This window comes from Hesperophylax consimilis, chromosome 13 (genome assembly GCF_061612785.1).
Source record: "Hesperophylax consimilis isolate HC1 chromosome 13, BYU_Hcon_1.0, whole genome shotgun sequence".
In the NCBI taxonomy this organism is placed as follows: Eukaryota; Metazoa; Arthropoda; class Insecta; order Trichoptera; family Limnephilidae; genus Hesperophylax; species Hesperophylax consimilis.
In genome coordinates, this window is record NC_142848.1 from 3,947,060 (window position 1) to 3,971,746 (window position 24,687).

Below are 24,687 nucleotides of genomic sequence, written 5' to 3' on the forward strand. Positions count from 1 at the left end.
AGCCGAAAATGTTGCTTGTGTTGTGATGGAAGACTTAGCCAGCCGAGGAATCGAACACGCGACGCTCGGGTGAGACCCAAGCGCTATGCCCACTCAACCACTGACCGGTCAATAATTGCGCCTAAATATTCGAGTTCAGGTTTGCTGCTTAGCTAAGAAGTTGTGTAGATTGCGGAATCGTGTTTTGGTAGGCGCGAGCAATTGCGCCTTAATATTCGAGTTCAGGTTTGCTGCTTAGCTAAGAAGTTGTGTAGATTGCGGAATCGTGTTTTGGTAGGCGCGAGTCAATTTTTTTTTTTTTATGAAAGACAAACATTCCCGGGTTACGAATAACCCAAAATTGTTTGAAAATCTCCTACTACCATCACAGAAAGCCGAAAATGTTGCTTGTGTTGTGATGGAAGACTTAGCCAGCCGAGGAATCGAACACGCGACGCTCGGGTGAGACCCAAGCGCTATGCCCACTCAACCACTGACCGGTCAATAATTGCGCCTAAATATTCGAGTTCAGGTTTGCTGCTTAGCTAAGAAGTTGTGTAGATTGCGGAATCGTGTTTTGGTAGGCGCGAGTCAATTTTTATTTTTTATTTTTTTTTTTAAAAGAAAGACAAACATTCCGGGTCACGAATAACCCAACAATGTTTTAAAATCTCCTACTACCACCACAGAAAGCCGGAAATGTTGCTTGTGTTGTGATGGAAGACTTAGCCAGCCGAGGAATCGAACACGCGACGCTCGGGTGAGACCCAAGCGCTATGCCCACTCAACCACTGACCGGTCAATAATTGCGCATTAATATTCGAGTTCAGGTTTGCTGCTTAGCTAAGAAGTTGTGTAGATTGCGGAATCGTGTTTTGGTAGGCGCGATTCAATTTTTTTTTTAAAGAAAGACAAACATTCCCGGGTTACGAATAACCCAACAATGTTTGAAAATCTCCTACTACCACCACAGAAAGACGAAAATGTTGCTTGTGTTGTGATGGAAGACTTAGCCAGCCGAGGAATCGAACACGCGACGCTCGGGTGAGACCCAAGGCCTATGCCCACTCAACCACTGACCGGTCAATAATTGCGCCTAAATATTCGAGTTCAGGTTTGCTGCTTAGCTAAGAAGTTGTGTAGATTGCGGAATCGTGTTTTGGTAGGCGCGAGTCAATTTTTTTTTAAATTTTTTTTTTAAAAGAAAGACAAACATTCCGGGTTACGAATAACCCAACAATGTTTGAAAATCTCCTACTACCACCACAGAAAGCCGAAAATGTTGCTTGTGTTGTGATGGAAGACTTAGCCAGCCGAGGAATCGAACACGCGACGCTCGGGTGAGACCCAAGCGCTATGCCCACTCAACCACTGACCGGTCAATAATTGCGCCTAAATATTCGAGTTCAGGTTTGCTGCTTAGCTAAGAAGTTGTGTAGATTGCGGAATCGTGCTTTGGTAGGCGCGAGTCAATTTTTTATTTTTTTTTAAAAAGAACGACAAACATTCCGGGTTACGAATAACCCAACAATGTTTGAAAATCTCCTACTACCACCACAGAAAGCCGAAAATGTTGCTTGTGTTGTGATTGAAGACTTAGCCAGCCGAGGAATCGAACACGCGACGCTCGGGTAAGACCCAAGCGCTATGCCCACTCAACCACTGACCGGTCAATAATTGCGCCTTAATATTCGAGTTCAGGTTTGCTGCTTAGCTAAGAAGTTGTGTAGATTGCGGAATCGTGCTTTGGTAGGCGCGAGTCAATTTTTTATTTTTTTTTAAAAAGAACGACAAACATTCCGGGTTACGAATAACCCAACAATGTTTGAAAATCTCCTACTACCACCACAGAAAGCCGAAAATGTTGCTTGTGTTGTGATTGAAGACTTAGCCAGCCGAGGAATCGAACACGCGACGCTCGGGTAAGACCCAAGCGCTATGCCCACTCAACCACTGACCGGTCAATAATTGCGCCTTAATATTCGAGTTCAGGTTTGCTGCTTAGCTAAGAAGTTGTGTAGATTGCGGAATCGTGTTTTGGTAGGCGCGAGTCAATTTTTTTTTTAAAAAGAAAGACAAACATTCCGGGTTACGAATAACCCAACAATGTTTGAAAATCTCCTACTACCACCACAGAAAGCCGAAAATGTTGCTTGTGTTGTGATGGAAGACTTAGCCAGCCGAGGAATCGAACACGCGACGCTCGGGTGAGACCCAAGCGCTATGCCCACTCAACCACTGACCGGTCAATAATTGCGCCTTAATATTCGAGTTCAGGTTTGCTGCTTAGCTAAGAAGTTGTGTAGATTGCGGAATCGTGTTTTGGTAGGCGCGAGCAATTGCGCCTTAATATTCGAGTTCAGGTTTGCTGCTTAGCTAAGAAGTTGTGTAGATTGCGGAATCGTGTTTTGGTAGGCGCGAGTCAATAAGGAAGTTGAGTGCAAAATATTTTGAATTATAAAAAAAAATTTTCATGTAGATCAAAAAATATCGATTCTAAATATATAAATATATTTCTATATTATTATTCTTAGAAGTAGTTAAACGTTCTTGAAAAAGCATTCAATAGCAATAGACTTTATACGCTCCACGATTGGTCGAAAGAATTCTGACGTCACATGTGTCGTGACTTGTACGTACAACGGATCACCTATGGTGCATCTCTTTCTATTACATGATTGATGGTCGGTTTAGATTAGAGAGGTGTATAGGCCAAACTTTTATTTGGGTTTGTCAAATATATGTACATATTTGTTGTTGTTATTATATGAAATGGATTTCTAAAGATACATCGTATAGTGCTTTATATTAATATGTTGTTTATTGCGTAACTTAGAAGTTTTTATTATTATACATGTCACATAACATGTGATACACTTCAGGCCGCCGGCCGCCCAGAAAAGTCTCACAGTGAACTGGGCTGTATACCGTTATTTTACTTTTGGTCTTTACTTTTCTGCGCGGTGGTCCCGAATTCGCGCGGGGCACGTCAACAAATATCGACGGCAATACCGTACAAGTACCGTACCGGGCGGGAAAAGCAAATATTCTAACTTAAAATATTATTTTAACTATGAAATCTTAATCAATTTTTTTTTAATAACATCAATTCTAATAGACGGTTAACATTGGTAAAAAAAATACTGGAATTCCTTGTTGAAGAATTAAAAATTTTTCCATACAAAATGCTTAAGCGACGTGGTTTTCACAGTTCGAATGACGTCACACCCACACCCCGCCTCTTACCGCTCGGATTCCGCTCGTTTTGGCGGGCTTAATAAAATTTAAACATTGAGAATTAATTTAATTATGAAAACAAACTTTAAAAAAAATACCAGTATTTAAGTTTGAATGCGAACATTGATAAAAAAAAATTTTAAAAATGGACTCAACTTCCTTATTCTTGCACCTTGATTTCATTTAGTTAGATTACATTACTATAGGGCCAATATCATAAAGTCGATTCCAAAGCCTTAATAAAGACTGTTTAGTATGGCAACCACATTCTAATTCCTGCAAATATAATTAACTTTTGGACAATAAAAGACTTGTGGTAGGCCCTATGTTCAACTTTTGTACAGATTCGTACTAGGCCTATATATACTCTAAGTATCTAATCTTTTTACATTACAAAACAGTACACCTATGGGAAAGTAAAACTAGCATTATTTGGAGTCTATGTGAAAATTTGGATGCCATATAGTATGTTCAAGGATAAGTGAGCAATGAAGGAAGTTGGGCAATTCATTGATTCATATACTTACTTAGAAAAATTTAGCATTATAGACCAAAAACAATATGGCTTTCAAAAGAAAAAAAGCACAGAGAATTTATTACAGGATTTTTCAAATTATATTAATAATGAATTAAACCATAAAAGACATGTTTTAGTACTATTTATAGATAACTCCAAAGCGTTTGATACAATTGACCCATAGAAATTATTAAAAATCTTAGAAGCAATTAGAATTAGAGGTAACCTACTTAATTTGTTTAAAAATTATTTATTTAATAGACATATCTGTGTAAAAATATTAGAAAAAATGAGCTGGAGGAAAAAAATCTATGCTGGAGTCCCGCAGGGGTCGATTTTGGGTCCAACCCTTTATATTATATTTGTATCAATAATGAAAAAAATATTTAAATATGTAAGACACTTTGTATATGCTAACGACACTGCTCTTGTCATATCCGATGAACAATTATCCATTGCGATTAAATATATGCAACATGACTTTACTTCCCTGATAAAATGGTCACATGACGCAGGTCTAATCATTAATACCAAGAAAACTAAATTGATGCACATACGGTCTCCACATGCTTCATTTCAGATCATGCCTAAAATAATTTCACATAACTTTATATGTATTCATCAAAACATTTTACAGCCCTGTATGTGTGAATGTATTGAACTGGTAAATGAATACGTTTATTTGGGGGTGACTGTTGATTGTCATTTCAAATGGGATACACAAATAAACAAAACTTGCAAGCGGCTGAGAGCGATAGTGGGTAGGATATACAAACTGAAATGTTTCGTTCCGGTGAATATTTTAAAAATTATTTACTTATCACTCGCAGAATCAACTTTACGGTATGGTTTAACTACTTGGGGTCACTCTTGTAAAACTAATTTAAACCACCTGCAATCAGTACAAAATTCTATGGTTAAGTTATTAGCTCAAAAACATATATTTTCACAGAGACGAAACATATCATTGTTGTATCGGAATTTAACAATATTACCGGTGCAGGCCTTATTATGGTACAAAATATTGATTCTACATATATCTGAGTCTGATTATAAAAAGAAAGTGGAACATGAATATAATACAAGGTTTACAAAGAATGAAGGAATGCTTGTTCCAAAATATAATAATAAATACGGATGGCGAACCCTAGAATTTAACGTGCCAAAAATGCTTAACATGTTACCCATTAATATAAAAAATTGCGATTCTACAAACAGATTGAGATATATGCTGAAACAATGGTTACTAAATAGAGATAGTTTATATTAATTTAGGTGTGTTAATTGTATAGTTATAGTATGTGTGTATGTAGGTAATTGATCATTAACATCCTGTTGACAAACTGCTTTATTGCAGTTTAACGGGATTGTAGCTTGAAAACCAATAAAAAATAAAATAAAATTTGATATTATTTTATTAATGGAAAATAATATATTACACCACACAAAGGAAATATAAACATTGAGGGAACAAACCCCTTTAAAAACATGACAGATAAATCCTGAATTGAGCCGATCAGGTTCTGCCCCATCCTGAAATTTATGTTTAAAAATTGCTCCAACAATAGAGACACATCTCGTACTGAGGAAACTCCAGCTTCAACAAGCCTGTTGATCTCCTGTATCAGGTCAGGATGAATTTGTTGGGTCATCTTGGCCGCGTCTCTGCTGTGGTTGTGGCTCGCTTCTCCGATTGCCGAGACGTAATAACGTAGCACACATTTAGGTGGGCTGGTGGATTGAAGGGCTGCCTTCACTTGTTTCAGAATCTGAAAACAAGCCACAATGTTTTACTATAAATAAAAATAACAGAACCCTACAAAAACAGTAATTATTGGTTTGGTAGGCAGTAAAAAATATAAAATAATATTTTCAACAAAAAAATATCTGATTTCCTGAAGGGCACAGGGAAGTATGCTTCACACCTTCTATTTTGCAGTGTTGAGGCCCTGGAAATCATATTTCCGGCCATGGTACTGTGCTGATATCTACCATGGCAGCACAGTCAAATTTAATAGATACGAATGTTGAAAATGGGTTTAAGTAAGCGATGGGAAGTTGCGTATTCCCACCACATTTCCTTCTAAACAAATGTGTGTTGTCCAAAACGGTATTTGTATAACCTTGCATCTAACCAGTGTTGTGAAAATAGATACATTTTTGTGTATCTGTATCTAGCTATATTTCTATAACTGTATCTGTATCTAGATACATTTTTACTAGTATCTGACACCTCAGATACTTTCAGATACTTTATTTTCGAAGTTTTTTTTTTAAATTAACTCCACACAGGAGGCCCTGAAGAAAATAATTTCCCTCAGGGTCTATGTCATCTTTGGGGATGCTGTGTGGAGGGTCTTTTTGTGGAGAGGAAGGAGTGAACATGGGTCTTGAAGAGTCCCATGTTGTAGGAGGGAGGAAACACAGAGGCCGGCAGTTCGTTCCACAGCCGAGCTGTTGAACTTAAGAACGAATCGTAGAAGCGACCCGTTCTCATGTGACAAATGTCAACCGTGTACAAATCTTGGGCGCGCGTTTGGGTGTATCCCGACTACGCACCGGTGCCGAAGGGATCAATGACGCTAGTTCCTCAGAGCATCTTACATTGTAATACCGATAGAACAAGGACAGCATACCTACCTGACGCCTGTGCTCTAAAGTTGCAGTCCGTTTGGGGAATTAATTAAGATTGGGGAATCTATCAAACGGACCGTCCGTTTTTGCACAGAGTCAACGGTTTTTTTCAGGTATTTAGGGGCTCCGGACCAGAGATGGCTGCCAAATTCGACAGTAGGGCGCACTTGCGATTTGTACAGGGTCAGCAGTTGTGTACTATTAAAGTATCTGCGGGCCCTTTACAGTACGTCCAGCTTCTGAGAGGCCAGCTTTACTCTGGCTTCGATGGAGCTCCCGTACCTGAGCTGGTCACTTATAGTTACACCAAGCATATCAATGGAAGGCCTGTTCGGAAGATTGCTTCCGTTGAAGGAGACTAGATTATCATTTGGATCCCTTTTAGACGTAATCAGACAGGATTGGGTCTTTGAAACATTAAATTCGATCAGATTATTTTTACCCCAGGAGGAAATACTCTCGAGATAACCGTCCATTCTCTGCTTCAAATCCCTCCGAGCCGTTGGAGTTTGTGTGCCCTTTGGGGGCTTGTCAAACAAAAAGCTATCATGAACTGTACTGTCATCCGCGTAACAATGAATCGGTGCACATGTCAAAAGGTCATTGATGTGCAACAAAAACAAAGTCGGAGATAGAACCGATCCCTGTGGGACGCCAGCATTTATAGAGTGAAAGAGAAGTGAACTTCTTTACCGATTTTCTCTAGTTAATTTTAAAGTTTTCTCACAGATTCATGACACAGATTCAGCTAGTGGGTACCTTTGTCCATCTAGTGTATAATATTTTATAGCAGTTTATATACATGGGTCCTAACCTGAGTAACCGAGTACCAGGATACCCCCGTATATAAAAAAAATGAATTTAAAAAATAAAATAAAAATAATGAATAATTTTTTTTTTTTTTTAATTTTCCATCAGAACCCAAAGTAATCAAGTTACACATAGTTCACGTATTTTTAATTTATCCAAGGGGCGTCGGGTACCCGGGTAGTAATATGCTACCCGGGTACTTGCGAGTATCACCGCTTGCAGGCCAATTTGCCAATATCTTTTTGGGCAACGAATAAAACAAGCAAGTGTAAATATGTAAAATAATCACAAGCGTTTACGTCTACCGTCTTTAAGAAATTAAAGTAATCGCTGTTTTCGATAATATATATATATATATATATTTTTTAAGTTTTCCCCCAAAAAAGAAGAAAAGTATCCGAGTATCTGTGATTTACTTTTAAAAAGTATATGTATCTAGATACAGATACAATTTTACAATGTATCTTGTATCTGTATCTAGCTACGAATTTTGCCAAGTATCTGTATCTAGATACTTAGTATCTGACACAACACTGCATCTAACTATAGTGAAAACATTAAAATAATGTTATAAAGTGATTGCCCATGTAGGGATAAGCAGAGAAAAGAAACTATCATACCTTGGTTTTTGCTCTTTCTGCAATTTGAGGTGGAACAGGAAATTATGGAAAATATTTTATTTGTTTCACACTCATCGTTGCGGGACAACCAAGTTTCTTGGAGTCCAAAACTCGGAACCTCTTCTTCTTATGGTTTGGGTGATCAGCCTGAAAGAACAATTCAAGGTATAGGGTCTAATAGGCTTATACGTATAAGACGCATATTATTTGTGCGGCAAATAAATTGCCCATGGTTAACTTATTTGACGCAGATGATTAACTTTTACAAAAGTTGTTAGGGCCTATGCAATGTTGACATTAGTATAAAATTACAAGTGTGGTTATAATCCAGTGTGATATGAATTAAAATTGTGAAATTAGATATAGCTGCAGGGGCTTTAATTAATTTGGCACTTTGAGCACGGTCTTCTTTAGACTAACACGACAGGAGGATGTGTTACGAGCCACGGCACACGTTTTAACACACAAAGATTAATTGTAATTGGTGTGATTGTCGTGATAATCTAAATGAGACGGAGCTGCAACTGCCATATTAGGAAGGCCCCTGGTGTAATCTAGTCCTAGCTTACCTAGGCCCAGGCCCATCGCTTTTTATTTTATTTGGTAATTTTTGGATAGGGCCTGACACGCTTATTACGAATATTTTTTAGAAAAAAACTTTATATTCGCCTTAATTACTATAAAAGAACACTTTTTGCATTTCGGGCGGCGGAAAATTATGAATTTAAATTTTCAATTGCGTTAACCAAAATTCACTTCGCGAATCGATGCAGCGGCAATCAGCTGCCATTAGGTACGTCACTGTTATGTTGGTATCCCTGATACATTGATTTGTATCACAAACCATGTTACACAAACCTAGCGTAGCCGGTAAACTAGTTGAAAACTGGGATGTTTTTCTTGCCTTGACGCGAGCAGGCGTTATTAAGGGGCACTTTCCTTTGTATCACAAACCATATTGAAGATAGCAACGGTCGTATTTAGCTCTTGTTTGCATCAGTGATACCAACATAACAGTGCGTTCCTAATGGCGTCGCGTTGTCGCCACATCGATTCGCGAAGTGAATTTTGGTTTTATGCAATTGAAAATCAAAATGCATAATTTTCCGCCGCCCGAAATGCAAAAAGTGTTATTTTATAGTAATTAAGGCGAATATAAAGTTTTTTTCTAAAAATTATTCGTAATAAGCGTGTCAGGCCCTATCCAAAATTTACCTTTTATTTTAAACACATCACCGACGATACGGTGATCATTTTGGGGTTATAGACATTAATCTTGGACCAGAGAGTCCTCGGTGCTCTGTCAATGCTACTATTGAAAGACGAGGGGGAGTAGGCCTAGCTGATGTGGTTCAAGGGTGTATTAACATACCAATTCAACTTTCTTTTCTTCTTGTTATTTGGGCGGTGTAGTCGGGGGCCTTGGGCGCACTCTCTGTACGCATTCATACCGAATGTAAATGGCATCCCAAAGAACTCCACTGTAGGCGGGCAGAACGTGTATACTGCATCTGAAAGATTGGAAATGTTAATTTCGAATAAGTCGTAAATATTAGCAGCTGCTTATGAACTGAAGAAATGGGAAGGCCTACCCTAGACCTAGGCCCTAAGGTTTAGAACTTACCTCCCAACTTCTTTTTCATACTGTCTCTCGTTGAAAAAGAGTGCCCCAACGCGTTCACAGAACACAGACATGCTTCATAATTTACTTCATTGTCAATGTATCCACTGATAACACCTGTCTCTGAATTCTTTTTGAAATTACTTAACGAAACTTCTAAAAGACGGTCTAAACCGGCACTCAAAGACGCCATTTCTGTTGATTTCTGACGTTTCTTTTCACCGCCCACCGCGTTTCACTGATTTTGCATCACAGTGATCACAGGCAGAGATAAACAATTTACTCGGAACACATTCGGGTATGCTCGGATATGTTGGCCACGCCCCCTGTCGACTAGTCGCTGTGTATATAGCGACTCCCCTATAGTAAGGTAACCCGTCTGCAGCGCAGTTCAGTGTGGACATAAATGAACCACTCACAGTGTGAAACTTTTCCGCGCAGGGTCCTGTAGCATTCGATTTATGTTGATTCCATAAAATAATAAAATTATAAATATTCCTTATAATTGAATATTATTACCGAACGGGCTAAATTGCATCAAGTTTTTTTTTTTTTTAATTCAACGTCCTTGTTTACCGCAAGCTTTAAGATCTCAGTACCTACCCAGAGAATAATATAACGTGGGCAACACAAAGCAGTGCTGCCACTACAAGAGCGCCAATTCTTCAGTTTATCGAAAATTATCATCGGCAATGGAGTCAAATTTTTATTCAACGCAAATCGGGAAATATGTCGTTGGAATTCTGCCAGTAAGATGTTACATTAACTCGGTAGCATATTATTTTAGAAATTTCAATAAAAGTTCGATCGTTTGACACGTCTCGTGGACATTGTGAATCGAAATCGATACATCGGAGAGACCTCTCGCGACATTTTTCTAACTCGCAATAATAATAATAGTTGAAGGGGCCCGTAATCAAGAGTTCACGTGTTGCGCCGTGTGGCCACAATCCACATTCAATATGAGTGACGACTGGGGTGAGTGTTTCCTTCAAACTTCGCACGTGGCTTGACGGCGTTTCAATTTGGCATATTGGATTTATTGTGGAATGTTTTAGATGCCGAGGACTTCGAGCCGACTGTGGTTCCGGTAGTCCTGACGAAGGGCAGCAAATGGGAAGGAGAAGATGAAGAGGAGGACATCAAGGTCGGGAACCAAATAATTTTCTAATTTTGGAACGCATGACATGGCGAAACGGAACATATGCGCCAATCTTGTATCGTATCTCAATGCAATTCCTTGACGTGTCTGTCTGTTCCGCCCAGTTTAGAGGTTATCACAAAATTACACTGTCTGCCTTACTTTTTAGCAGTACCTACCTTTATTTAGCTCATTCTTCTCAAAGAATAATTTAATTTGTTTCGTAATCAAGACATTTACGTTTTATCGACACATACTTTCACTTTTGAACTGTGCATTTATTTGTTGGCCAATGTCTTATCGTGTGGTATTTGGCAATGTTATCTGTGACATATTGTAATTACCACATTATGTCACCTGTGAAACAAAAAAAATCCCTGATGATTTATTATTGTGAATGATTCTATTAGCTTCTAGTGTATTCATTTTATTACATATTTATGTTGACTGAATTGAATGCATGAAAAATTGTATGTAATAAAATAGTTGTTAACTGCTATATTATATTATAATATGACGTGTATTTTAACACCAAAGCACGTCCTGTAGGAGGAATCGAAATGGATAGACTGCGCTTTCGTGTTTAAACAGCTGATTCATGTTTAGTCGTCAACAGATTGTGTTTTTTTTTCAGCAAATATAGACACTGTTTTATTTATCTAGTATTTTCTGCATTGCCTGGCTATTCAAAGTAATATTTTAGCAAAAAATAGAATAATAACTAATTTACATAATCTGTATTATTTTATGACTTTCTGAGATATAGCAGCTTTATTTATTTTTATGATTTGCTGGCCAAATGTTTCTTAAAATTTTTGAAATTCCACTTTGATTCAACGTAATTACTATAAAATACATCTATTTATATCCCGGGGAATGGAAAACACAGCATTTAAAATTACAATTACTTGAAACAAAATGTTGGTATATCTGATATTTCATATTAAATAGGTTTTTTTGGTAAATATTCCAGATCGCTGGCCACGACTAATACGATATATTTTTAAATAAAACCTTTTGATTTTACCTTAATTACTTTAAAAGGAAACTCACTGCATTTGGGAAATTTTAAATTTTAGCATTTAAATTTTTTAATAAAATGAAAATTCGCTTTCGTTGTGTGGGATGACATATTAAATGATATTTAAAAATATTTCGTATTAGCTGTGGATAAGTTAAAAAAATTTGCCCTGAAACCCATATCAGGAATACTAACATACCAAAATGTCAATATGGCGGTCATCCCTTACAAAAGGAAATTTTTCATTTCATCTAATTATAATTTTAAATGCAGTATTTTCTGTTCTTAATTTATAGTAATAAATAGTTAAGTTAAATTAATGAGTTCTTTTAAAAAAATCTTCATATTAAGCATGGCCATTGTAAAAGATTACCTTTTTCTTAATTTATATTTTAAAAATACTGTTTACATTAAAAGTGCTGCTAAATGACATTAATTTAATTTTTTAATCTGTTTTTTTTCTGAATATTTTTTTTTGTATGGACAATAATGAAAGTGTATGAACTAAATAGGATTCCTGGGAGGATGAAGAAGAAGAGAAGAAGGATGAGGAAAAGAAAGAAGGAGTAGCGCCGTCCACCAAACCCAAGGGGAAGAAACTAGCCGAGAAGATTGCTGAGAAGGAGGTTTGTAGAGCCAACCATGGCCACCATGGTAAATATACAGAAAAATGGAACACGGTTAATACTCTTGAAAAAAAAGAAGTTTTTATAACAATTAAATAATAATGAGAATGAGAGTATTTCAGTTTATGGAAATGGAAAAATATTTATCTAAATTATATTTAAAAATACGCATCTTAATATTTATTTCGTTATAATTAAAATCGTTTTTTCACTCGGTGGCCATTGTTGTTATTGATGTGAGTTTTTTTTCTCTTATTTTGAAGAAAAAGTTATGTGTTTTTTTTAACGAAATAGCTATTAAAATGCATTATCTTCGATTACTGAAATAGTTTTCTCATTTTTATCTAACTGATGCAAAGCGTTTTTTTTAAATAAAGTGTGCCTAACTGTGCCCCACTTTTCTACATATTTACCGCCATCTTTAATTCTACCTTGCTAAAGTCCTTCAACCTCTTTTTGTGTCCTTCAGTAAAATTCATCATCAATATTTGTTCAAAATCCATATCATTGGTGTTTGGTCTAGCTGTTGAGAGGTCCATTGTGAACTATCTTTCTGATTAAAAAAAAAATACATTATCGAGCACTACACAAATAGTCCTAACTCTCTGTCAGTAGGACTATGGCACCACCGATTGAGCCCTTCATGGGTAAAAACAGCGGTGTATGAAAAAGTGAGTTCTGAGATTTAGGATGATAAACATTTAATTTGACCGAAGTGAGCAGCATATTCTTATTGATACACAAGTCAAATAAACTTAACGTAATAAAGCATTTCATTGAGTAAACAAGTTTTATGTATTTTAATCAATTCTTTCATTAGTTTTGAGTAGAAAAATACCATTTTTCCATTTATCTTTTGTTGACAAAAATTAACATAAACTTTGAAGATTAAAAATTCCAGACACGTTACAACATAACACATGTAGAAATAAATCACCATAATAAAATATGCCAAGCGCTAATCGCCCAAAACGTCAGATTCAATTAAGTGATTGTTGACTTGTATTGAGAGTGCTCTACCGGCCGTCACCATAGGCCTTGTACAGTCGTCTGTAGTTGATATTTTTAAACTATTTTGCTGTGAATGTAGTCAGATATATGGCGCTTAATTTGAAAGAATCTGCACAAAACATAATTATTTCGATAACGCTGTTTTTCCACATAAGGGTGTGTCATAAAACTGAATGGGGTGGGGAAGGTGTTAGACGGAGAAGAGGAAGGTTGAGAAGTACCTGGCTATTCAGATCATCAGGCTGAAGCCGTTTCAAGTGACGTTTCGATTCTGAATGTTGGTGTTTCACAGGGGCGACACTGAGAATGTCTCCGACTGTGTCGGTTATAATGGACCTGTCAGCGGTATGCCTTTATAATATCATTTAGGTTAACTTCTAACAGACCATTTATCTTATTTTGATTCTTTATTGATATTCATGAAGGGTGAAATATCACAAAACTCTCTAAATCATGTATCAATAAAATAAATAAATATTTAGAGTTAGATCATCGTCCCAAAAACAAAAGGGCTTAAATTGAGTTTTGAGAAAACTTATTTAAATTTTTGGAATTCATGTGAAGTCTGTTTTTCTTTTTCATTATAGCGACGAAATTGTTGTGAAATTTTGGGCACGTAAACATTTATCTGTCAGTGCATTGGGCGCATACCAATTTGTTACATAATAATTTTAGAAGTGGTTTAAAAAAACAGATAGTGTGTCGTATTGAATGATTTTTTGTATGTTGCATAATATGTAAATCTGTATTTTGTATAAATGCGTAATATGTTTAGAAGGGTAAAATTTTTTTTTGTAGAACTGCTTTTGTAAGTTCAAACAGCATTTTTGCTTTTGGGTCACCTAATGGTTATTTTAAATATGACAATAATAGAAGACATATTGATCTCGGTTGTAAAGCATTTTCTTAGCAGCAGAATTTGGCTGGATGACTGCACATTTTTACAAATGATTTTGACATGAGATATGATCTGAGATTTTCACAGCATTATATTGATTTATTTTTGGGGTATTATGCCATGTTGCGCTACCTCCTTTAGCCAACGTTTCGGACAGCATTACAGTGTCCATCATCAGGGCAGATTCAGATTTTCTAAATAGTATTTTGTAGTCCTCAAATATTTAACATTTCATTGGGTGCTTATTTGTTATTATTCTTAGTATTGGCATTTATTTGATAAGCTTCTTGCTAATGTTTGCTTTTTGATAAATTCATAATTACTGAATTGTTGATACGCACTAGAACTGCCTTCCATGTAGATTTGAATGGGAGCCAATGTCGCCGCTGACTTCATTCCTATTGTTTCTAGCCCATTTAGCACGCAATCTGTCTCTTTTACACATGGCCTGGCATTGTATATTGACATCCCATTTTAATTTCATAATGATGATGAAATACCATTTTCAGCCTAACCATAAGCTACATAACATATTAAAATGCAACATTTAGTACTAATTGTTTCACGGAATTTGAACAATGAAAATTTTCAAGTTCTGCGAAAGTTTTATTCAAGTTTTGTACTTTCTGGGCTTTCACAGAAGTTGAAATTTAATGAATTGTTTAAATTCTGTCAAACAACCTGTCCTTAATGTCGATAAGTGGCCTACATAATGCATTTTTGAACGATTACTGTAAACTTAACCTAACTTATTATATTGTATTTGAAGTTGATAAGAAATTTATATCACATAAAATATAACATTTGATTTGAGTTATCATTGATGAATTATGAATTAATTCATGTTTTTTGGCACACCCCTGCTCCACTTTCAAACCTTTAACTGTTTTTGCACCTGTATTAAATTTTATATGGCTTGTATTTGTCTAAAAAATATTTGTATTGAATATTATATGCAGTATTTGATAGGTCGGCCAAATTGATTTTGTATTTATAATTAATTGTGATTATTATTTTATGGCAGCTTACTATAATGATTTATCGTGCATCATTTCCATTCTGCGTGAGAATAATGGAAACGACTGGTATAAAAGTTTATAGTATATGAAGTTGTAATTGCATATTAGATATTTTGGTAGCCTTGAGAGTGGCAATTTCCTTGTTATCTTCTGTCGATTTTTGTGGCCAGGTTGACAAATGAGAGTAAAAAATTGCTTATGCATGATACAATGATGTATATTCCAATTCAATTGTTATTATTTTTTTTTAAACTAATGCATTTCGTAATCATAAAAAGTTCCTGGGCCATATTCCTAAGGTAGGCACGGCGCTTCAGTCTTTACCAACTGCATGACGCTGTTAATATTGTTTCACTCGGTTCATAAACGCTGCTTTGAAATGTGTGAAGTTGCTAACCTTGTGAAAATAATCTTATACATGTGGTATGTCCGTCATTATCCTGACTCAGTGAGCTTTTCCATAACTTATCAATATTCTATCTTCTGTAAACTTAGACAAGACTGACATTAGCTCTTGCTTTACACCCCACAGTTATGATTTAACTAACTAACTAATCATCACACCGTTTAGGGGTAGACAGAGAAGACGGACCGTCAAACAACTTGGTCTTGGCACACACACTCCTTGCCTCATTCACATTCATACATATTCTTCTATTATTCCGACTCTTGACATGGCCCCACTCTAGTATCTGGTTCACTTGATCTTTCCGTGTCTTCCTCGAGGGTCCCCGACTTCTCCTGCCATTCGCATTTGCCTCATATATTCTCCTTACAACACTCCTTTCTTCGTTCATTCGCTCAATATGCCCAAACCAATAAATGATTTGTTAGTTAAACGCAATATGGCCTGACATATAAATCATGTCTTTTTTTTACGAGAGGTTTTGTTTGTTATCCAACAATGCAGCGCCATCAAATCCTACTGGTATAGTAAAGTGTGTTGTATTTGTTATATTACAGAAGCAGCGTCAGTTGGAGCTGGAGAGGCGGCAGGCCGAGGAAGAGGCGGCCATGACCCCCGAGGAGAGAACTGCCGAGAAGTTGCGGAGACAGCAAATCATTGAGGAGGCTGATCTCAGAGTTGCCATGGATACATTTGGTAAATACTTCTCTAATAAACAAAGATTAGTTCTCTCTTTTCTGAGGATGGTGATGGATGATCTTCCTCTGTTCCTCCTGCCAAACTTTTCCAGCAACGTGAACTTCTCCAGGTTACAATTAGTTCCTCAGTTTGGTGAGCTGCATCAGACAGTTGATGGCCTTTTTTGGATGCCCGACTGATGCTTGTCCACAGAATCCCTTTTCATTATTTTCCAGTTTCATAATTTGAAACGTTTTCTCGTAGGTCAGAATGACATAATACTTTTATTATTTGAACTAGCTGTACTCCGCCACGCTTTGCTGTGGTTCAGTCTGTCTGTGCAGCTAGAGAAACAATAGCGCGTGTTGCTTTTACATCCAACAGATGGCTTTGTTTTTCAAATAGCATATAGGTATATGAAAACACATACGTATTCGAATGCAATGTTGTATCAAAATTTCAAAGAAATCGTTGTATAACTTTCGGAGATTTAAGATTTTGAACAAACGAACGTTTACATTTTTATTTAACATGTTGAACGCCATTGTGGAAATGAAGAAAAATGATCATTTTAAATTTGAAAAAAAAAAATACTCAGATGGCATCGGCGACCATCAAAACGTATTACTTTTTTTATTGACCAAAATTTTCCATGCAAATTAAGAAAATTAACTGCCATCATTGGTGACCGTCATGGCACTATGGGAGAAAAATGACTTTCGTTATGAGGTCACCGGTGACCTACATGGCGTTCAACGTGTTAAATAGATGCTGATATATTTTACATTTAAATACATAATGTTGCACATTTTAAAATTTCACATTTGAAAAATCTAACATTCTAGTACTTTATTGTATTAATCCTTCAGGCCTCTGGCATATTCTGTCAGATGGTCAGATTATTGCTGCTTTGCAATTAAATCCAAATAAATGGAATATTTCTGAACATATCCAACAAACTAAAAACTGTTTTTAAAAGGTGATAAAATTCACTTTCAAATTTTATTGTTAGAAATAAACATAATTTTAAAGATAAAATTTTTGAATGCAAACATTAAAAAAAAAAAAAATTGTCGGTAATAAAAAATAAAAAAATACACAAAATAGAACCCTTTTACAACTATAACACTAAACTTGTGCAAATAATAATTTAATAATTACAGTATATGCAGGTATTAATCATAGTTTGTTATATTTAATTTGCAGGAATCGTAGAAAAGTCCAACACCCTGCTGGACCAGTTTAACCCCAACACAAAGGAGGAATTTGACGAATTCTGCGAGGCCCTCACCGAGAAGATCTCCTCGTATAGAGCCAAGGAGGAATACTCCGCCTTCGTTTCAGATCTAGTCAAAAATATTTCCCTGCACTGTGAGTTACATTATTATTCTAACCCCCCATCGCTTCGGTTCCATCACAAAGTAGAATATTTACTCTGCTGGGTCAATGAATTCGGATTTGTTTTAAATTTAAGTGTCATTTTAAAAATTGGAACTGATTGTGTCAAGAATTCAGATATGCAATAAAGTACCTAGCATTTTAATTGTTGTTTTCAAAATTGATACTGATGATAACTTACATAACTCATCAAGAAAAAATATTTATGAAAAATGTTGTTATTAAAAATTTGCTGCCGTAAATATTTTTCTTGATTGATCTTTCTGCATCAAAATTGTCAGTTCTGATGTGTTCTTTACATAAACTTTCAGCTTCAATCTTGTCAGTTCTGATGTGTTCTTTACATAACCTTTAAGCTTTAAAATTGTCAGTTCTGATGAGTTCCTTACATAAACTTTCAGCTTAAAAATTGTCAGTTCTGATGTGTTCTTTACATAAACTTTCAGCTTCAAAAATCCTACAATTATAATATCCCATAGTTTTTAACGGGTCTGCGTTAGTATCATCCTGATTTCCTTCCTTCATTCATCTGCAATATTGTACGGAAACCACCAAAGCCTTCCTTTCCCATTATTTTTAATTATACTTATGTCAGAATTGAACTATTTTATATGCGCTTATCCACATCGTGATTTTTCCAGAATGGAAGATACACTCAGTGTGTCGCCAAGGACAGACTAGATTTCAGAATTGAAACGTTGCTTGAAATTACTTTAGTTATGTCCAATTACCAAATCTGAACAGCTGGGTACTATCAAATCTTAATCACTCTCAGTGCTTAATATTTGTGTTATAAAATTGTAATTGGTATTATAGACAGCCCTGATTTACTTAACCTCATTGAATTCCATTTACCTACGAGAGCTACTCGTTACAAAATCATGTCAATACAACGACTGAGCATTTCAAACACTTGCTTTTACCTAGATTACATGAACTGCACGGAAGGTAGATACCGAAGTCTATCTAAGTCCACTTATATGTTTTATATTAATTTTATACTTCTGATGTATTTATAATTTAACATTCAATTATTGTTTGTTCAATTATTATATTTATACCTGTAAATACTTCGTTTAGTATATATTATTAATATTAGCTTTCAAAGTTTGCTTCTTCCACATTCACGCTCTGACTTTCAATAAGTATTCTAGTGGTAATAATGGTTTACTGTTTATTCTAGTGAGCTCCTTTGACCTGAAGAACTTGAAGAGTACGCTAGAGAACCTATGTTTGGAGAAAGCTAAGCTGGAAAAGGGAGATAAATCTAAGAAACCTGGAAAGGGAAAAGGCAAAGCTAAACTGCACGTCGAAACAGACTCCGTAAGTACCATTTGAGCACAGAATTAGAATCACTGAACTTATAATCCCTACAGATGTAGTCTAAACTAACTAACTAACTAACTAACCATCACGCCGTTTCCCTGCAGGGGTAGGCAGAGAGGACGGACCGCCAAACAACTCGGTCTTGGCACACACTCCTTGCCTCATTCACATTCATACATACTCTTCTATTGTTCTGACTCTTGACATGGCCCGACTCAAGTATCTGATTCACTTGGTCGTGCCATGTCTTCCTCGGGCGTCCCCGACTTCTGCTACCATTCACATTTGCATCGTATATTCTCCTTACACTCCTTTCTTCGCTCATTCGCTCTACATGCGCAAACCATCTAAGCGTCCCTTTCTTGATCTTACTCATTACGCTTACATCAGCCTTGCACTCTTTACGTATATCCACATTCCTCACACGATCATACATGGTTTTACCACACATACGCCTCAGGGATCTCATTTCAACAGCATTCAATCTACTTTCATCCTTTCTTTGCCAGTTCCATGCCTCACTTCCATACATCAGGGTAGGTACCAGCACTCCATTGTGGACTGCTAACTTCGCTTCTTTGGACAATTTTTTGTTAGCGCCAATTTAAAAAAGACTGGTGTCGTCAATTTACACAAGAAGTCGGGGAAGACATGGCCGAAGAAGAGAAGACAATCGTATAGAAAAGTATTATTGTATCAGAAAAAACATTTTCGACAAAAGTATTTTTTATATTTTGAAGTGAAACTTCTTTACGCGCGTCATGCAATTTCGAGGACCGGAGTAAAACCGACTCATGACCGAAACGAAAATGCGGGTACCCCCACCACCGATTAAAGTTCATTTGATCTAGTCAAAGTTTTGAAGTAACATATAAATGCTTCTTAGCTCATCCCGACAACTGGCGTTGGTGGTGTAATGGTCAGCATAGTTGCCTTCCAAGCAGTTGATCCGAGTTCGATTCTCGGCCATCGCACATTATTTTTTTGTTTTTAACGCCTTTTTCATTCAATATCTTATTTTTTAGTAGGTCAGAACATTTTTTAAAAGAAAATAATATTGCAAAATAATAAAAACACTTATCTCACTGTGATAAAACATTACTCCGCTAGAGCGCGCTTTGCGTTATTGTGTTGGATTAAAATTATTATCTAATCCGTATATTATGATAATTGTATTACATTTATTTAATTAATTTATTTATTTTGATAATATGTAATAATTTACAGAAAAAAAAATTAAAACTATCTCCCTCTGATAAAATATCCGTTCGCTAGAGCGCACTACGCGATCTTGTGTGGGATTCTATTTCTGTACATTGTACATTATTTTTAAAAATATATTATATTTTGGGTGTGATGTAGGTAACATTATAAAACATAACAAGCTCTCATATTTTCAGAACCTACATAATATAATCAATTTATGCGGCTTTGCTTACAGTTGGTGCTCAGCGTGGTTGGCTTTCAATCAGTTAAGCGAGGTTCGATTCTCGGCTGTGGCATTTTTGAAGTGAAACCTTGTTGAGGTGGGGGAGCCGCTCACGAACGTTCTCTCTCTTCTCTTCTTTCCTCTCTCTCAGACACCAGCGAACTGCGCCACGCCAAGCATCAGCTGAAACTAGAAGTTTCACTTCTGTCTTGCGTAGGCTTGACACACCCACTTTTTTTTACTTCTACCATCATGTAGAAACACCTCCCGAAATTTATGCACTTTACCCCCTGGACACCCTGTATTTATTTATGTGCTCTAATGTCGCAAAAACAAATTGCTCTAGGAATCTTATCTTTGACTTGATTGGGTTGTTGATTTTCAAATTCTGTTATTATATGTATTGGCCAGTTATTTCACAAAACTGAAATAACAACAGAAATTGAATAGAACCTTCACATAACTTGAAAATCAACCTTGAAATTTGATGAATTGTTCAAATTCTTTGAAATAACCCGTCCTAAGAATATCTTGTAAAATGTAAAAGTCATTCAATGAGTTATAAATGTTTGATGTGAAAGTTGTAATTAATCAATTATTCTGTAATAACTAGCTGAACTCAGAATACTTATCAGATAATGTCACAGAAACAGGTTTTACCTGTCGGGCTTCGGACGGCTAATCAATCACCTGCTGTTTGCAGAAAGTAATTATACTGGCACTACAGCTTGACATACATAACTTTGCAGACAGCCAATAGAAGAAGTAACAAATAAACGGAACCTTTTTTTAAATATTGATTTTTGTTTTCAAAATATCTCGAGAGATTAACCGTTTCTCTGCCGGAAGGTATTTGGTGTGGATGTACCGGTAGGCTGCGAAATCAAATTGTCATGTAGAACAGCGTGTTAACGCTCTAATTTTATATGGTCGGCCTTGTGAGCACGGCTACCTAGAGTGCATATACGCATTTAAGGCACACAACCGTTTAAACTTATCTAATGATTTTATTTGTCATTTGTTTCAGGCCCGAATGAACCAGTACTCTGCGTACGGCGCAATGGACTATGACTATGACAACTTTATGTAACAAAGCTATACATAATAACCCTTATTATTAATTATTATATTTTGTTATCATCCCCCCCCTCCCCTTCTCCCAACACGTCTGTTTATCCATGGTGTACTGCGCTGGCTTATATATTATACGCATTGCATTTTCAATAAACACGTGTTATTTTATTATTACAATAAATATGATACATAAATAATTTCTTTCATTTAGTTCCTTGTCCTGTGCAGTTGTAGGTTACAATCACCTAATGAAAAAATAATCTATGAACATGACTGACATGTTTCTCAGTGTTGCCCCTGTGAAACATTCTGTTCTATTCAACTGAATAAAATCCCTCTAAAAAGAAGAAAGGAAAAAGTTTCTGGTGTCAAAAAATATGTTAATAAAACACATACAAAATTTTCTAAATACATCTATTTAAATTTCACTTTCGTTTTCGGTAATGAATGTATGACAATCTTGGAAGTGGAAATTAACCCACTTCCCTACATTGGATCGAGCTGAAACTCGGCAGATATACTCGTCGTCGATGACAATCGGTAGTATTGTTAACCTTGATTGAAAATCGCATGGTTGATGCTTCGAGGACTATCACACCAAATAAAAAATTTCATTATACATCTATTATATATGTGAATAAAAATTATGCCAATAAGATTAACCAACTTTTTTGTAACTAAGTAAAAGAAAATATATTAGTTTCATATCCACATTTACTCACATTATTATATTTAATGCTTACTAAACGAATATTTGTACAGTGACCGGATAACTCATCAAAACGACAAATCAACACACCTATAAAAAGTGCTATAAAGTGATGAAACAATAACTAGGTTAAATAGTTACATATGTACCCTAGTTTTTGTTTCATTACTTTTTATAGGTGTGTTGATTTGTCATTTTGATGAGTTATCATGGAACCGTTTGTACATAACTTGACCCAATACAGATGTATTATATAAATTCTTTTCTAAATTTTCCTTAATCAAATAATTGCATGAATATTTTTTTTGTCAATTAAGATGCAATACCAATTGTTAGCATAGTAATTATGATGTAAAAAAAAAAATAAAAAACAGTTTTGGTTAAAAATTTGGTTTGAGTCTTGGCTAATTTTGAGTAAATATTAGCATAAGTAGTTGCCTTTGAGACTATAAAAAGTTAATTAACAGTAGGATTTGTATGGTTAATAAAAATAAAATAAAATGGTAATAATTTATACTGTTACTACAAGATTTATTGATATTTAAGAAATATTTGTTAGAAATAAAACAAGAAAATACATTGTAATAATTTATGTTTCTATATCAGCTTAGATTAGTTTTTTTTCTCTGGGCAGAGTTTTCAAGTTGTCAAGAAAATTTGTGGGCAAATTTTCTTCAGCGGCGAGCGGGGAAATGTTACGTATATAATCGTAACAAAGTAAGAACTTCTCCTTCCCCACATAAAAGGAACTGTGTGGGATGCGCCTGGCAACACTTTTCTTCAAGGTGGCAAGATTGGAATCGGAAGGAAGGAAGCGGTCATTCTTTATCTTTTGGTTCAACGGCTTGGAGCACCGTGGAATCATAAAAACGACGGATCACAGCCTGATCGCCATTTTCAACTTACAAAAGGCAGATGGATTAAAATGGCAATCTAAATATCCCGGCGAGGATAACTCTAATAAGACCAATGGATTGGCAATACAAAGCCACACTTCAAATCCTCAAGTAAGATGTAAATTTGCCTACCCTCCGCTAATTCTGGAACCTCAGATAATATTCATAATTGCTACCTGCTTACTGATGAAATGGATTCACAAGGAGAATCCATTTGAAGCCATCGCTCGCCCGAGCGGTATAATTATTTTGACAAGATGACATCGTACCTGGAAGGCGCAGTTCGCAATAATTTCAAGACTTGAAATGCCCGAGTAACGTATTAACTTCTTGCCCAAAGCTAGATTAGGATGTATAACACTTCTCTGTACTTTGTGCGACTCATATCTTTAAATTATATCTATCTAATTTACACTCATAAATTTATCTTCTTATTACAATAACCTAACCTATGAATGCCAGCACTCGTTGTCCACTTAAACCCTGAAATTCCATCAATGGTTTCCTGTTTCCCTTACTCAAACAAAAAAAAACAGGTGGCGCTCAAGATAAATTCACGCCAAATGTTAACTTCGGCGTTAACAAAATTTAAAAAATGATTACGTTTATATAGGGTTTGAAAGTTATTTTAGATTTAGTAAACCACTGCAGATTTTAAAATTTTGGTAAAGAATTAATTATTAGGTGAGTGTCAATTTTTTAGCTCAACAATTCGGATGCCAATGGGTTAACAGACATTTTAAAATAGATGTATGCTATTACAAAAATCTCTTAACTCCAATAGTTTATAATTAATTATGTACTAACATTAATTAATTTCAAACTATTTCCATATGTTTTGGCTACCATTTGCCTTTTTTGGTGTGATTACAAAGTTGTACCTGAATATTTTTACAACCTAGACGGAACGTTTCAGTAGATAAATTGGTAAAGACGTCGGTCCTGGCTAGACTAGGATCTGGGTTCCAGTCTAATTGTGACGTTCTTATTGGGAGTTGTTGATATTATCTTCTTCAGTGATTAAATATTATAATGAGGTTTATATGCTTCCATAAGTTAATCCTGATAAATTAAAATTGAGATCCTTTCTTCGAAGAATTGGTACAGAGGAAAAAAAAGCAGAAATTGTTACATTTATCAAATAACTATCTGACATGTACCTACTCGGCGTTGCTCGGAGACTTTTCTTTACTTTCTATAAATAATGCAGGTTTTATATATATTATATATATACAGGGTGTCCGGAAACTCGTAGTACAAGCGGGAAACTGGTGAATCTACATCACATTTGGAGTCGATTTTGTAGTATATATATATTTTTTTTTTGATTTGAGCTTTCGTTATCGAGTAAATCGAGTTAGAAGTTGAATTTTTTTTTTTTTTTTTTTAATCAAATTCTTATAAATTATTACTGAAGATCAAAGTACCCAACTAATTAAAACTATTTGAAAGTAAAACAAATGAAGAAACTCGGATTTGAAGCATTATTTTGAAATCACCCTTCATTTAATCCGGTGTAATCATAAAATATTTCTGCTCTGCAGGGTTAAAACATCTGTTGTTCAACCCTAAACACCAGAAAAAACTTTAACCCTAAAATAGCCGAAAAATATATTTTTTTGGTTTTTTTTTTTTTT

The 24,687-nt window shown here is 35.6% G+C and overlaps 2 protein-coding genes across 2 annotated transcripts; one reads left to right on the forward strand and one right to left on the reverse strand.

Moving 5' to 3' along the window:
* Positions 1-5,130: 5,130 nt before the first annotated feature.
* LOC149418324 (uncharacterized) lies at positions 5,131-9,696 on the reverse strand. Its single transcript, XM_089638737.1, has 4 exons — positions 9,422-9,696; positions 9,170-9,308; positions 7,798-7,944; positions 5,131-5,502 (listed from the first exon to the last, which is right to left on the reverse strand). The coding sequence occupies exons 1-3, from the start codon at positions 9,609-9,611 to the stop codon at positions 7,869-7,871; spliced, it is 405 nt and encodes a 134-aa protein (XP_089494863.1). The 5' UTR covers positions 9,612-9,696; the 3' UTR covers positions 5,131-5,502; positions 7,798-7,868.
* A 379-nt stretch (positions 9,697-10,075) lies between these two features.
* eIF3j (eukaryotic translation initiation factor 3 subunit j) lies at positions 10,076-21,630 on the forward strand. Its single transcript, XM_089638736.1, has 7 exons — positions 10,076-10,396; positions 10,477-10,565; positions 12,093-12,206; positions 16,098-16,236; positions 17,425-17,589; positions 18,800-18,939; positions 21,399-21,630. Exons 1-7 carry the CDS (start codon positions 10,381-10,383, stop codon positions 21,459-21,461), a joined length of 726 nt encoding a protein of 241 aa, XP_089494862.1. The 5' UTR covers positions 10,076-10,380; the 3' UTR covers positions 21,462-21,630.
* The last annotated feature ends 3,057 nt before the right edge of the window (positions 21,631-24,687 follow it).

Coding starts and splice junctions, on each gene's coding strand:
- LOC149418324 (XM_089638737.1), bottom strand. CDS start 9,611: ATGGCGTCTTTGAGTGCCGGTTTAGACCGTCTTTTAGAAGTTTCGTTA. Junction 9,309..9,421: donor TATGAAAAAGAAGTTGGGAG/GTAAGTTCTAAA, acceptor CCAATCTTTCAG/ATGCAGTATACACGTTCTGC. Junction 7,945..9,169: donor AAGAAAAGAAAGTTGAATTG/GTATGTTAATAC, acceptor TTGTTCTTTCAG/GCTGATCACCCAAACCATAA.
- eIF3j (XM_089638736.1), top strand. Junction 12,207..16,097: donor AGAAGATTGCTGAGAAGGAG/GTTTGTAGAGCC, acceptor GTTATATTACAG/AAGCAGCGTCAGTTGGAGCT. Junction 18,940..21,398: donor TGCACGTCGAAACAGACTCC/GTAAGTACCATT, acceptor CATTTGTTTCAG/GCCCGAATGAACCAGTACTC.